The sequence below is a fragment of the Falco naumanni genome, chromosome 2 (genome assembly GCF_017639655.2).
Source record: "Falco naumanni isolate bFalNau1 chromosome 2, bFalNau1.pat, whole genome shotgun sequence".
Lineage (NCBI taxonomy): Eukaryota > Metazoa > Chordata > Aves > Falconiformes > Falconidae > Falco > Falco naumanni.
Genome location: NC_054055.1, coordinates 95,165,895 through 95,179,019, shown reverse-complemented (window position 1 = coordinate 95,179,019; position 13,125 = coordinate 95,165,895). Strand labels below are relative to the sequence as shown.

The following is a 13,125-nucleotide window of genomic DNA, read 5'->3' as shown; positions in this document are numbered from 1 at the left end:
CACCCAGACTCTCTTTTGAGCAATCCCACCCTGACAATGCCTAGTTACATCCCCAGTTCTCTCTTTCCAAACATGACATTCAATTGTTTTAAATGGCTGAAAGATATAATTTCTGAACTTTGTCACAAGTCAGAGTGAAATTCATTTAGCATCTACTTTTCTTCATCTGTTCCTTATATCATTCCCATCAAATTTTATTTTTGCTCTCTGGGTTTCAGCAATTTGCAACCATCTCTCTTGTGCTCAGAGCTTCCCAAGTGCAAACACCAAGTATTATTATTATTATGTGTTTGCTCTGGAGACCCTTGCATTTGTTACTCAAAATGGCACCAGGCGTTTTTGCTCTTAGTAGTACTACACACATCTCCTGCATCTATCGCCACTACTGATTCCTGAAGTACCATCATCTGCTCCACCATTCTGTACCACTTGGAGAGGAAAATAAAGGAGCTAAGGAACCAGGGAAAGGGAGAAGAGATAGATATATTGAGGGGGGGAAAATTAAAACAATGGAGACTAGCACAAGGTAGAAACAACATCTAAACCTCTGGCTAAGTTTCTTTCTTTGGTCTGTAGGGGAAATGTGTCTGTGCATCAAAAAACTGTACTACGTCAAGTGTGCACTCACCATCTTGGAGGTGACCGAAGGCATGTTGCTCACTCAACACAGGACAGAGCTCCTCTCATTGCAGAGCAGAGGCTTGCCCACAGGTTGCAGAAAAAGATCACAGCTTCTCATGCCCAGCCAAAATCAACCAGCCCAATTTGCCTGTTCACAAGTTTATTAGTACAGGAAAGAAAGTGAAGAACAACCACAGCTTTAGAAGTATTTCTAAGCACTTAATTCCAGCTATGGTCCTCAGAAATATTCAAACTAATAGCCTGTTTGAGTGTAGCACATACTTCTATTGCAGACAGAACATCACCAGGCTGCAAATGCAATCAAAGGCCCATTTTCTTAGTTTAATTTGCCATTAGTACACTGCAGGTTTATAGAGCCAAACAAACAACTACAACTAAATTCTCACTGCCATTTCAAACTGTTTCCAAGAAAATATCATAGCAACATTATCAGAGCCTCGAGTTCATTTAATCCTAAATTTGCTACAATAAAACAACACTAGCACCTGTTAGAAAATAGAAAATGTAGTCCTCCCGGGCAAACTGAGCATCTACCCAGCTCCAGACCAACAAGGTCAGACTCCTGAGACAAAATCTATCATTTAAAGATCTTTTCACAACTTTAAGAAAGAGCAGATAAACCCCGTATCCTAGGGTTTTATAGATATCATGCAGTATTTAAAGAGTAGCACCTACAATTTTTTAATACATACCAAACAGTGACGAATGTATTTATTTCAACCTAAAACATAATCATATAAATGAGCAGTAACATTTAACAGATGCCCTTCCATTTCGTAACTGTGAAGAAAAAAAACACCCCAGCTGCAGCAGCACCCAGTTCCTGAGTTGAAGATGCCTCTTTAACTGAGGGTGCTCATCACTGTGCAGCCTGTGCGCACCACTGCCCTGCAAACATCAGCAACTTGGAGAGAAAGCGATGGAGGCCTTGTCAGGAACAATCAGTTATTTCAGCATACACTGCGCTTAAAGTGAACTGAAAGTAGCTGCCTGCGTTACCCAGAAAGAAATACTGGGTTATAGGGCTGCAGGGTGGGTGACGGCAGCCCCTCCGCTCCTGTCCTGGCTGGCAGTGGGGTGGCTGACATGGGGAGCGGCCCCAAGAACCCCTGCCCTGGTGGCAGTGGTGGGGGGTCCTGGTGGGGCCAGGGGCAGCCAGCACCCATGGGAACCCACGCGGCCCCAGGGCCACGGGGCTTCACGGGTGACCGGGCTCGTCAGCCCTATTCAGCCCCGCTCCCCGCACACAATAACCAGCAGCCACACTCCCATAATACGGGCCTCCCCCTTCTCCCCGCTTTTATCATCCTTCATATCTCAATGATGACAGGACTGAAAGGGCTTCTGATGGGAAATGTGCTTCGAATTAGCATATTTCCCCCTGTGTACAATGGAGGCATTAAGCTGCTGCATTTTCAAAGTCCAAACAAAAGCAGCCCGGGCTGTTTTTAGCAGCGCTGTCTGAAGTTTTATTCTCCCTTTCTCCCTCCTGAGCTGCAAGCATATTTAACAAATTTTCACTCTTTCTGAAAAGAGGGAAACACGACTGAGAAAATCTTTTTAGTAAATTATATTATTCAGTATATTTCAGACTTTAAAAGAAAAAAAAAGGCCGCTCTTTTGATGTGGCAAAGAGCAACATGGTGTCCATGCAGCGTTTCCACTGAACCGCAGGCTTGGGGTGAGGCCTTGCCTGGCTGTCCCCAGGACTCGCATGGACCCTGTGATCAAGGACTGTGGAACTCAAATACATTCACAGTAACCCAATACAAAGGGTCCTGTACCCACAGCTTGATTTTCTCCCTGTAGCAGGGGCACACTGCTAAAAATACCAGTTTTGAATGAGAAACTAAAACCACTGTGCTGCCAGAAGAAACAAACCAGCTCCCCCCCACCCGGGATTATCCTCTGGTTTAACTTGAGAGGTGAATCTCAGAAGTACAACCTTTTTGAAATGGCTTCAAATTAGAAAGCTATTCACCAGGAAGAGGAGGGCAGGAGGAAGAAGACGAAAATAACACAAGCTCAATACAGAGAGGAGGAAAAAACATTCCCCTATCAAAACATCTTTGGGCACCAACTGATAGGAGAACAAATCTACCTCAGCTCAGTGTGTTGGTCTGTAATTGCTCATTAGCACAGCTGGACCATTAGGAAGCCAGTTTGTGGCTTTCTTGGTAAAGAGGCATGTCTGACTCCTCCCTATGTTAAAGAGAATTTTCTCTGAGAGGAAGACATAAGATTACACGGTCAAAATGTTTCTCAGTGGAAGGGTTTTGTTGGTTTTGTGGGGGTTTTTTTCCTCCTTTTTCTTCCCCCTTCCAAGACTTCCAAGGTATTTATGTAATCTTCTATATGCAGCACAGCTAAGAACAAAAATCACGCTCCTTAACAATGTAAGATTACAGCAGAAAAGCAGAATGCCAATGAGATCCCAGGCAGGCTGCCTGCAAGTAAGGTGGATATAAAAACTGCTCAGAAAAAAAGCCTGGGATGCAGCCTGCCGAAGGAGTCTTGTAGGATAAATGTCTGCTTTGTTCAGACTCTTCTGTTCTGTTTCAGAACATTTTCCTGAGGAGCAGGATCCATCTCCACTCCTTGATTTTTTTAGCAGCAATGCTCAACATACTCTAACAGCCTCTGCTGTGCATGAGCACTTTGCCCCCAGTTTTACCCTGCCACGTGCCAAGCAGCCCACGCAGCACCATGCTCCCTCCCGTACAGGGCCAGCCCAGTGGTATCCTGGCAGGAGAGGCATTGTGCTTACTGATTTCCACCAGAACTGAAGAGCTCCTGGTAACACTGTGGTATGGTGTCCATATGGCAATCGCACAGCAGTGACCGAGGTCTAACCATAGACGCATTCCTCTCTGTGGCAGATGTTCTCAGATCCTTCTCACCAAAATGCCCTTTGCAGCATCAAGCCCCTACAGCCCAAGGGTTCATCTGCTAATGACTCACACTCTCCTCTGATGCAACAGCTCTGCCAGTAGCAAGCCAACACTCCCCCCAGGAAAACTTTTCCGTAGTCTCCAATGGCCACACATTCACTTTAACAATGTCTTTGCTGTACTTGGGACCACACGTGACTGGATGGTGACTTTCTGACCACGCGAGCTTAAGAAATCTGGCTGGAGAGTACTATGCGGTATCTGGCAGTATTTCTCTACCACCACCTGTAAACTGCCTTTAAAGGCTGGACATGCGTTTTCCCATGCTCTGAGGCACTTCACAACTTGGTACCAAAATAGTGGACAAGACCTCCACATGTTACCACAGAAAGGTCTCATGTCAAAGCTGAAGGAGGAAGGACGTCATTTCAGAGGCCTTCATTCGGTCATTAACAGACGGATGGCAGTAATAAAGCAGTCTAGGCAGGAGACTGAGGAATTAAAGACCAAAATGGAGATCGGTTTTCTCACTCATACTAGGACGAGCAGAACTTCACTTTGTAAGCATTCTTTCTGAGATGAGTCCTTTGAAAGCATTGTTCAATCAACTGCCATGACAGCTCAGCACAGAAAGTGAAATAAAACAGATGTCAGCTCAAACTACAAATCGATGTACTTGAACCGCTGCAGTTCTAAGTCACAAAAAGGTAATGTATTGGGTTTGTGTAGCAAAGTTTTGGTATCAGGGTGGGCTACAGGGGTGGCTTCTGTCAAAAGCTGCTAGAACCTTCCCCCACATCCAACAGATCCAATGCCAGCTGGCTCCATGACAGACCTGCCACTGACCAAGGCCGAGCCCATCAGCAACAGTGGTAGCGCCTCTGAGATCGTGTATTTAACAAGGGGAAAAACTGCACACGACAGCAACTCCAGCCAGAGAGGAGAGTTAGTCTATGTGAGAGCAACAACCCTGCAGACACCCAGGCCAGTGCAGAAGGCGGCAGGAGGGGCTCCAGGCGCTGGAGCTGAGATTCCCCCCCAGCCCGTGGTATACCATAGTGAGTCAGGCTGTGCCCCTCAGCCCATGGAGGTCCACACTGGAGCAGATACCCACCCACAGCCCATGGAGGACTCCACGCTGGAGCAGGGGAATGCCCAAAGGATGCTGGGACCCCATGGGCAGCCCGCACTGGAGCAGGCTCCTGGCAGGACCTTCGGCCCCATGGAGAGAGGAGCCCAGGCTGGAGCAGGTTTGCTGGCCAGGCTTGTGACCCCATGGGGGACCCACGCTGGAGCAGCCTGCTCCTGAGGGGCTGCACCCCATGGAAGGGACCCACGCTGGAGCAGTTCATGAAGAACTGCAGCCTGTGGGAAGGACTCACGTTGGAGCAGTTTGTGGAGGACTGTCTCCCATGGGAGGGACCCCAGGCCAGAGCAGGGGCAGTGTAAGCAGCCCTCCCCTGAGAAGGAGGGAGTGACAGAGACAGCATGTGATGAACTGACCGCAACCGCCATTCCCGGTTCCCTTGCACAGCTGGGCAGGAGTAGGTAGCAAATTCAGATGTAAAATTAAGCCCGGATACAAGTAAGGGATGGGCTGGGGGTGGGGAGCAGGTGTTGCTAAGATTTGGGTTTATTTCTCATTATCCTACTGTGATGTGACTGGTAATAAATTATCTTTTTCCCCCAAGTCGAGTCTGTTTTGCCTGTGACAGTAACTGCTGAGTGATCTTCCTGTCCTTATCTCAGCCCCCGAGCTTTTAATTGTATCTTCTCTCCCCTATCTAACTTAGGAGGGGGAGTGATAGAGAGGCTTTGATGTCCACTAAAAACACCCAGTAAACTCAGCAATGAGATTTTAGGCTTCTTGGGGATGGGATCTATTAATAGAAACTTAATAGTTAATAGATAGTTAATAGGGATCTATTAATAGAAACTTATTAATAGAAAGATAGTCTTATAACTTCAAATTTAGACAAAGAAAAGAAGCCCTTCACTGATTAGGAGATACCACATCTCACCTGCGGAATTTCTCTTCAGGATGGCTGGGGCGTGAAGAAAGGAAGTGAATGAAGTCAGAGCAGGGTAAAGCAGCGCCTTTCATGTTGCCAACGCCCCAGAAGGGATGTGACCACAGCACTTTACCAATCCAGGAAATAATCTCAAATTCAAGTTTTTCTTCAGATTCACAGGATTCAGACCAACGATGAATACAGAGCACATGCTGCCATCCGCTGTGGTGTTCTGGCACAGGGCAGCACCCTACCAACAATGGCACCACTCTTCCTTTCAAAAAGCCCCAGAAAGACCGCTCTGTATACTCAAGTGATGTCGGGCTCTAACAACTCAGATCACTAGAGGGTACTGACCCTGACAGCATTCCCACCAAAGGTTCACTTGCTTTTTCTTAGACCTCAGCAGGTACGTACAATATCTAAGCTAAAATAAACAATCCTCATTACATTCCTTTCGGCACGATGAGTCACTATCTTGCTGAAACAAAACTACCTTCTCACCTCCACACTGAGTAAGTGCTGTTAACCTTTCCAGTATCCCACCTACTGTTATTTTCTTCTGTGCAAGTGAACAACATAGAAGTATCTTCATGCTTCAGCTTTCAGTAAGAAGAGAAAGCCACACAAATTGTTCAGGACATACTATGCCTGCTCCCACAGGCAGAAGTAGTTTCTGGCCTTCTGTATTAATTGAAAAAACAAACCCCCAAACTACTGGCACTCAAGCAGAAATTGATTTACTATGAAGTGGGACAAGTCCCTCGTGTCTCCTTTCCTGTACTTTTAACTCAGTCTAGCAAAATCAGCTTCCTGGATCATTACTATTTTTACTACTTTCTAAACAGTGCCATGACTTGGGGAATCTGGCTGAAGGTATCAAGGCAGAGACTTTTGGTCTTCTCAGAATACGGTAGAAACTTGCTAGTCTAACACTTCTGCTCTAAATGCAAGAGCCCCAGCACTAATTTAGACATACACACAGATGTTAAAGAAAAAAAGCATCCTGGGCTCTCAAGGCTGCCCTGGGACAGAGGAACAGGGTCCTGTAAAATAGGAGACTCCTTTCAAGTCAAGGTTGGGGAGAGCTGGGAATACCAAATATTGGACCTGGGCTGCCGGGCACACCATGACCAAGATCAGGACAGCAATGCAAGTAGGCACAGAGCAGGGTGAGAGGAGAAGGAAATGCTTCCCCACATTTCATCCTGCTCCATATCCTAGTTGGAACACGGTGCCTGGATGGAGCCCATCATTCATAGCACTGAGGTCTCCCACAGAGATCCTCGACGGTCCCAGGCACGCTGCATGAGCTGATCCCAAACTGGGGATGAATATCCTGTGTCCTGCTACAGAGAGGCTTCCTCATAGAGATGTACTTCTGAAGTGCAACAACTCCAGAAACATCTAAATGCCTGCATGCTTGAAAACATACAAACCCTTCTCTCCCCAAAAGCCATACTCCTCCTTCCTTTGTATCTACGCTATACCTGCAATATAAAATCACCACGGATGTTGACAAAATTTCCTCTCTCTTCTAAATATTTCAAAGACAAAGGGTTCAGAGCTTCATACAAAATAAATCCCAATTAATCCACAAAGTAGCAATCAAACACATAAGATAACCTACAGAAGTCAAATGTAGTTCTCCCACAATTTTTAATCATCTTGACAAGGGCATGTAGTGACAAGACAAGGGGGAATGGTTTTAAAATAAAAGAGGGTCGATTTACATCGGTTATTAGGAAGAAATTCTTTACTGTGAGGGTGGTCAGGCAGTGGAAAAGGTTGCCCAGAGAAGTTGTAGATGCCCCATCCCTGGAAGTGCTCAAGGTCAGGCTGGATGGGGCTTTGAGCAGCCTGGTCTAGTGGAAGGTGTCCCTGTCCATGGCAGAGGGGTTGGAACTAGATGGTGTTCAAGGTCCTTTCCAACCCAAATCATTCTATGATTCTATGATCTGATGTAGTATTAGACATGTTGGTCCATCCTGATAACTACTGTTGGAGATTTTTTTACCCAGGACACAAAATACTAACAACACAGAGAGGGTCCCACTTTCCACCCCTACAAGTTGAAGCACTGTTATGAATACACTGTGCAAATAAGCCCTGTGCAATCCCACGGAAAAAAGAAATTTCACACCTAAAGCTGAGCAAATAGATACTCAGAACTGCAACAGAGAGGGAAGACATAAACCCAGCTATTTCCATCTTTAAATATTTGTAATTTCTACTACACAACTTGTCATTTTCTTTTCAAAAAGCTTTTGCTTCACAATGCTGGTGCAAACCCTAAATTTAGCGATATGGGGAAAGAATCTCTATTTCTCTACAGTAAGCATTTTAGAAGGAGTTTCTGCCTCCACCTCTCCTGTGGACCACATTTCAGCCTTTCTTCGCTATACAGAATAGCTGATGTGCATGTAAGTGAATGGAATTAAAGGGGAAAGTATGTTTTTCCTTGGAAACATGCTATTACAACACAGTGTTGGAAAACAAAGTACATAACCAAATAGACTGTCTTTTTGTGTTTGCTGAGATACTTCACAAATGTAGGACAGGTGTATTATCCTTCTTTAATGCATAAACTAGGCCAGAAAATTTGCTTTTGCAAACACTAAAATCACTTTATTGATCTTCCACAGTATGCACCTAGATTTCCAGATGGACTCTAAACTACAGGGGTCAATTATATACAACAGGTATCTTTAAACATACCAAATTATCTGAACAGAAAACGTTAAGAAATGAAATAGGTTACCATTCATCTGTACTACATTTTTCAGGAGCAGGAAAGCTACTTTCAAGATATCCCTAAGGAACATTTCTGTAATACTCCTCTGAATTTTTAGCTAAGCTATTTCTTTCTTTCATGTATTATTTTTGAAACTTTGTAGAGTCTCCTAAATTCTTCATGCTAATTAGATTCTAATCCAATTCATCAGATGTGGGCCTCATCAGTGCTCTTTGAATTAAGGACTTGCGACTCAAAAAGTATCAAAGTTGCTTCAGTTCCTCCTTGGCAAGGGAGCGCTCTTCAGCATTTTGCTCTAACGAAAGCTGTCAACCAGAGACTGAAGTGAGCAGCACAGGTTACATATCTATCTTCTAGCAAGCTTCTCCTCTCAATAGCTTTCGTATCATTTACTATTTATGTTTGTGCTGAAGTGCAACATCAGAAGCATGAACTATTTTCACCTGCACCAGCAGTATTTTATCTTACCAATTTATTCAACAATGCTCCTTTTTAGAAAGGATTTTACAGAGTCAGATGCAAAAGGAAATGCAGTTTTAATAGTGAGATGGTTAAAACTCATACTGCAGTTAGGAAATGCAGCAGGAACAATAACTAGCAACTACGACATTACAATTAAACACTGGTACCCAATACTTACTCATTAGTGTCCTTCTGGAATTCCGCTCCTTTTAAGTTTCATTCTTTTGACTTCAAAATAGCTATGATCTGCTAATATATGATATGCCTAAACCCCCCTCTGACAAGCTCTACTGACACAGCCATATTTTTCCCACTTGCATTTTCACATCATCTGAATGCATGCATTGTCAGCCTCCTCTGCCTCCACCTCCCCTTTCCTACATTATGTGCAGTACTCATTTGTTTCAGATCATAAAAAGCACTAGTGGATTCTGCAGCCACTAAAAAGAAGTAGCCAGCATATGGGATCTGTGGGAAATTTGATCCAGTAAGTGAAATGAGACTCAACTTTAGAAGTAATTGATAAATAGGAGAGAAGTTTCAAATACTATTACAGGTTAGGTTGCATTTTCCTTTTGAAGTTATACAGAAGAACTGTGGCCATTGCCCTTGCGGGAAACCGCAAGAAACCTGTGGGGTTTCTTTAGGAACGAGGCAGATGGCCCTGGTTTCAAATATAGACCTTCCTACACAAAACAAGAGGTGCTGGCACATGATACGTGGGTAGAAGTATGTTTCTGGGTACTTTCCTGGAAATGTGTGCACCCATGAGGTGAAACAGCAGGGTAAGAGAGAGAAGAGAGAGGGGAAAAAAAGAAATGAAGCTGAGAAGGAAGAGGGAAGCAGGGTAAGCAGCAGGCTCAGAAGGTACGGTGACAGAGGAAAACGCAAAAAGCATCGCTTTCTGAGCAGACGGGGAGTGTACATGGGAATTCAGATCACCACATTGATCACTATTTCTGAATGACTAAAGAGTACTTGAGATGGTGAGCAAAGAAATTACTTCAGTTCAGATGCAGGAGGTGGCAGAGCTCTGTTAGACTGCATCCACCTCCCACACGAGTAGGAAAGCAGCACTTCAAGTCCTGCAGGAGGACAGGACGTGCCAAACCCACAGCGGGTTTCACCCCACCACTAGACTACTTCAGAAACCCAAACTGGAGACTTCCCATCCAAGCAGCAACTACCGGCAGTTGCTTTCTCACTCATGGTCTTCCTCCCCTGTTGCCTGTCAAACCGTGGGCTCGCTTTCTTTGTCTCCCTCCTGAATAACCCCCCTCCTGCTTTCAGCCCGTACTTAATCCTCCAGGAAACCTCACTCCCCCCAAGAAGAAGAGTGCTTCTGTACATAATCTCCAGACAGCAGCTGTGACCCCGGTACCCAGAAAGGGGATCATTGTGCAGAACTGTGGTATCAGGGATGAACTTCCCCTCTCCCCGCTGCCATTTATTTAAGGGCTGCTGGAAGTGTGCTGTTAGTTTATGCACACACACTGCCAAGAAGTGATTTTTGCTGGCAGCTGTGGGGTGCTTGTCCCTTCGCCTTTGTTGCAGGCTACACTCATAATCTCCACAACCATCTATTTTATTATTTCTTATTTTGCATTTTAAGAGATTGACCTTCCCACCTGCCAACAGAAAGAATACTTGGGTTTTTGCATTCGGTTCTTGAGGCTGTGGCAGTATTACAGAAAAGTCACTTTGTCCATTTTTAATATCCAGAACTACAGAACAGCTGTGCTTTCTTGTAGTCTTTTTTGTATAAGAGTGTCTCAGTGACAATACTAAATTCAAGGCTGCCGAGGCTCAGACCTGAACTGCCTGAACAAAACAACCCTACTCCCCCCCCCTTTTTTTTTTCTTTTTCTTTTTTATACACTTCATACCAGTTTTCAAGACATACTATCCTACCAGCACCAGTTGGTAAAAGAACAGGTGTTATTTTAAGGCAGAAGTATTTGAACTGCCTAATTCTTCAGGGCAGGCTTATCAGCCTTTTAGCATACTCAGCTTTTATTATTCTGACATGAGATAAACTTACGTAACAGCACTGAACGTACTAATTTATGGGATAACAATATGGATGTCAAGTTTGGAACACTGCACTTTTGTTTCAGACTGTGGCTATTTCCCATACTCCTAAGAAAGGCATATGCTGTGCAAACACTTTTAAAAGCATCCGAGTGGAATTCAATATATTGAAAGAAGCTAAAGTACTCTGGAGTGATTAACGCGCTTCAGCAGAATGACACAAAAGGATAATTAAGGGCTAAACCCACAGAGATACTGAGACAACCAAAACCTCTCCAATTTCTTCTGCAATTGATCAGAAAATCCCACTTGCCCATTGATGGAGTTCAGGTGGATGTAAAAGTGGTTCCAGATCACTGCAAGTTACTACAAACTTTCCCATCTTTTAATGTAAATCCCCACTTTTCAACGATTTAAGTGTTCCTGTTGGAGACAGTGAGGATACACATGACCACAAAGCTGAACAATGCCCCTTCTCTGCCTCCTTCCTTGGCTAACTTTTCTTCCTCATGTGTAGAAGAGTGCTGGAAGCCATCCACCCAGAATTTTGACTGTAGCAGAGTAAGAGTCAGAGCAAAAATGGTATTAGAAAGACGGAACTATGTGAAATAGCAAAAATGCCAGGGGAGCAAAAACACCGGGACTTGTAGTTTTCCAAAATTAGCCCATTTGACCTATCCTTCATTCCAGAGGACAAATACGAAACACCTCAAGGATGGAGACATGCCTTCTTCCCTCTAACTCAAAAAAAGTTTTCCAGACTCTGCCTAAGCAATCCAAGGCCTCATCTCTCCACTGAAACCATGCGTAAATCATCACCATTCATTTTTCTGAAATGGATCACAGCAAAACTATTTTCTTTGTTTTGGTCCTTCCCAAAGTCTCCCAGCTGCTACCTGAACTACTGTTGATATCAAAGTCCTCAAGCAGAAAACAAAAACAACCAAAAAGCACTCTCAGTACTTTCTCAAAGGCTGAGACAGATTTCCAGAAGGGATTTCATCCTGAGCTACTCTTTGCCCACCTTTAAAACACATCTTCCCTTCCCTCCTTAAAAGAGGTACACACACATACACATTCCTGCTAGCTCTGGGCACACATCTTCAGGGTTTGTGGACCTGATGATGAAAGACACTTTGCTAACATGGGCTGGAGAAAAGCTCCAAGCTGTAACTCCACATAGGTGAGGTCCTTTTCACTCACACCTTCTTCCTTTCTCTCTTTAAAGAGAAAACCCTGCTTGTACACTGTCTGCCACGCTAGTGCTGCATACACAGGCTGCTCTGAGTATCCAAGCACTCATACAGCAATCCAGCCCTTTTACAGATGAGATGCCTCCAACCTGTCAACAGGCTGAGGGCCCCCTCTCATAGTGACAAAATGCTGTGGGCAGTAATGGGCCATGTATATTCACATATTGCTATATCTGTTCACGTATCAGTGAGTGTTGGTGCTACTTCAGGTGGCTGGCACCAACACTGCCTTCTTCATCAAGTGCTTTGTGGTGAGTAAGCAGCTGAGGCAGATCCTGTAATCACTGCAGATGCTGTTTGCCTGTCCTCACCGTGTCTATACAAGTGAACATATGGCCTTCTAGCACAAGGCCAGCTTATACAGTCATTAATTAGATATAATTTCAGCCTGTTCATGTATCTGACACAAAAATCTGTCCTCTGGCAGGAATGCCTGTGTGTTGTAGAAACTTCCTCTCTTTGTGAACTGCCTCATCTGATGAGGAAGAGTTAATTCCTTTGCCTGTGACTGGAAAAATTTTTCTTTTTTAAAAATGCAGGTATAGAAGCGTAAACACACTCAAACTTGCTAGTGGGTTTCTTCCCATTTTCTCTAGATCTCACTACAAGCAGAAGACGGGCGCTCCTCTCTCTCCCTCCAGCATGTGACACCTAAGATACTCTCCATCACAGCCCAGCAAGGCATTATGATGCCACCAATTCACTCATGCTGCCAGGCTCACACAGCTAGTCACCAAACTCAAGGAAAGCCCATGGAAGTAATCATACCATACGTAGACAAACCTCATCCCTCTATATACCAAAGTGGACGTGGTGAATTGTTGAAGTTTACTTGTTTTCAAGTGAATAATCAGAAGAAGGATTAATCAAGGCTGAAGCCTCAGAAAAGTTGGTATGCAAAATAAGTTTTTGGTAAAAGGTGGTAAAAGTTTGCTATTTTGTTTCACTGTTTCTTTTTCTCACACAGCAGCACTAAACAGCATAATGCACATACAGCCCCAGACTGGGCTGCTACTCAGAAGTAACCAAAGCACATGAGAACCTCGATGAGGTTTCCCGACTGACCCACATGTGAAGGA

The 13,125-nt window shown here is 44.4% G+C and overlaps 1 protein-coding gene across 2 annotated transcripts in view; it reads right to left on the bottom strand.

Annotated features, from left to right (window-relative positions):
• GPM6B (glycoprotein M6B) overlaps positions 1–13,125 on the bottom strand; it is a 111,946-nt gene that overhangs the window by 41,413 nt on the left and 57,408 nt on the right. The window contains exon 1 of one of the 2 annotated variants that reach the window (XM_040582730.1): positions 8,941–8,960. The exons of the other annotated variant lie outside the window; for it this stretch is intronic. Coding sequence (XP_040438664.1) covers positions 8,941–8,944 — 4 coding nt within the window. The 5' untranslated portion in view covers positions 8,945–8,960. Of the gene's footprint in view, positions 1–8,940; positions 8,961–13,125 lie in introns of those variants that run through there. 2 annotated transcript variants of the gene reach the window in all.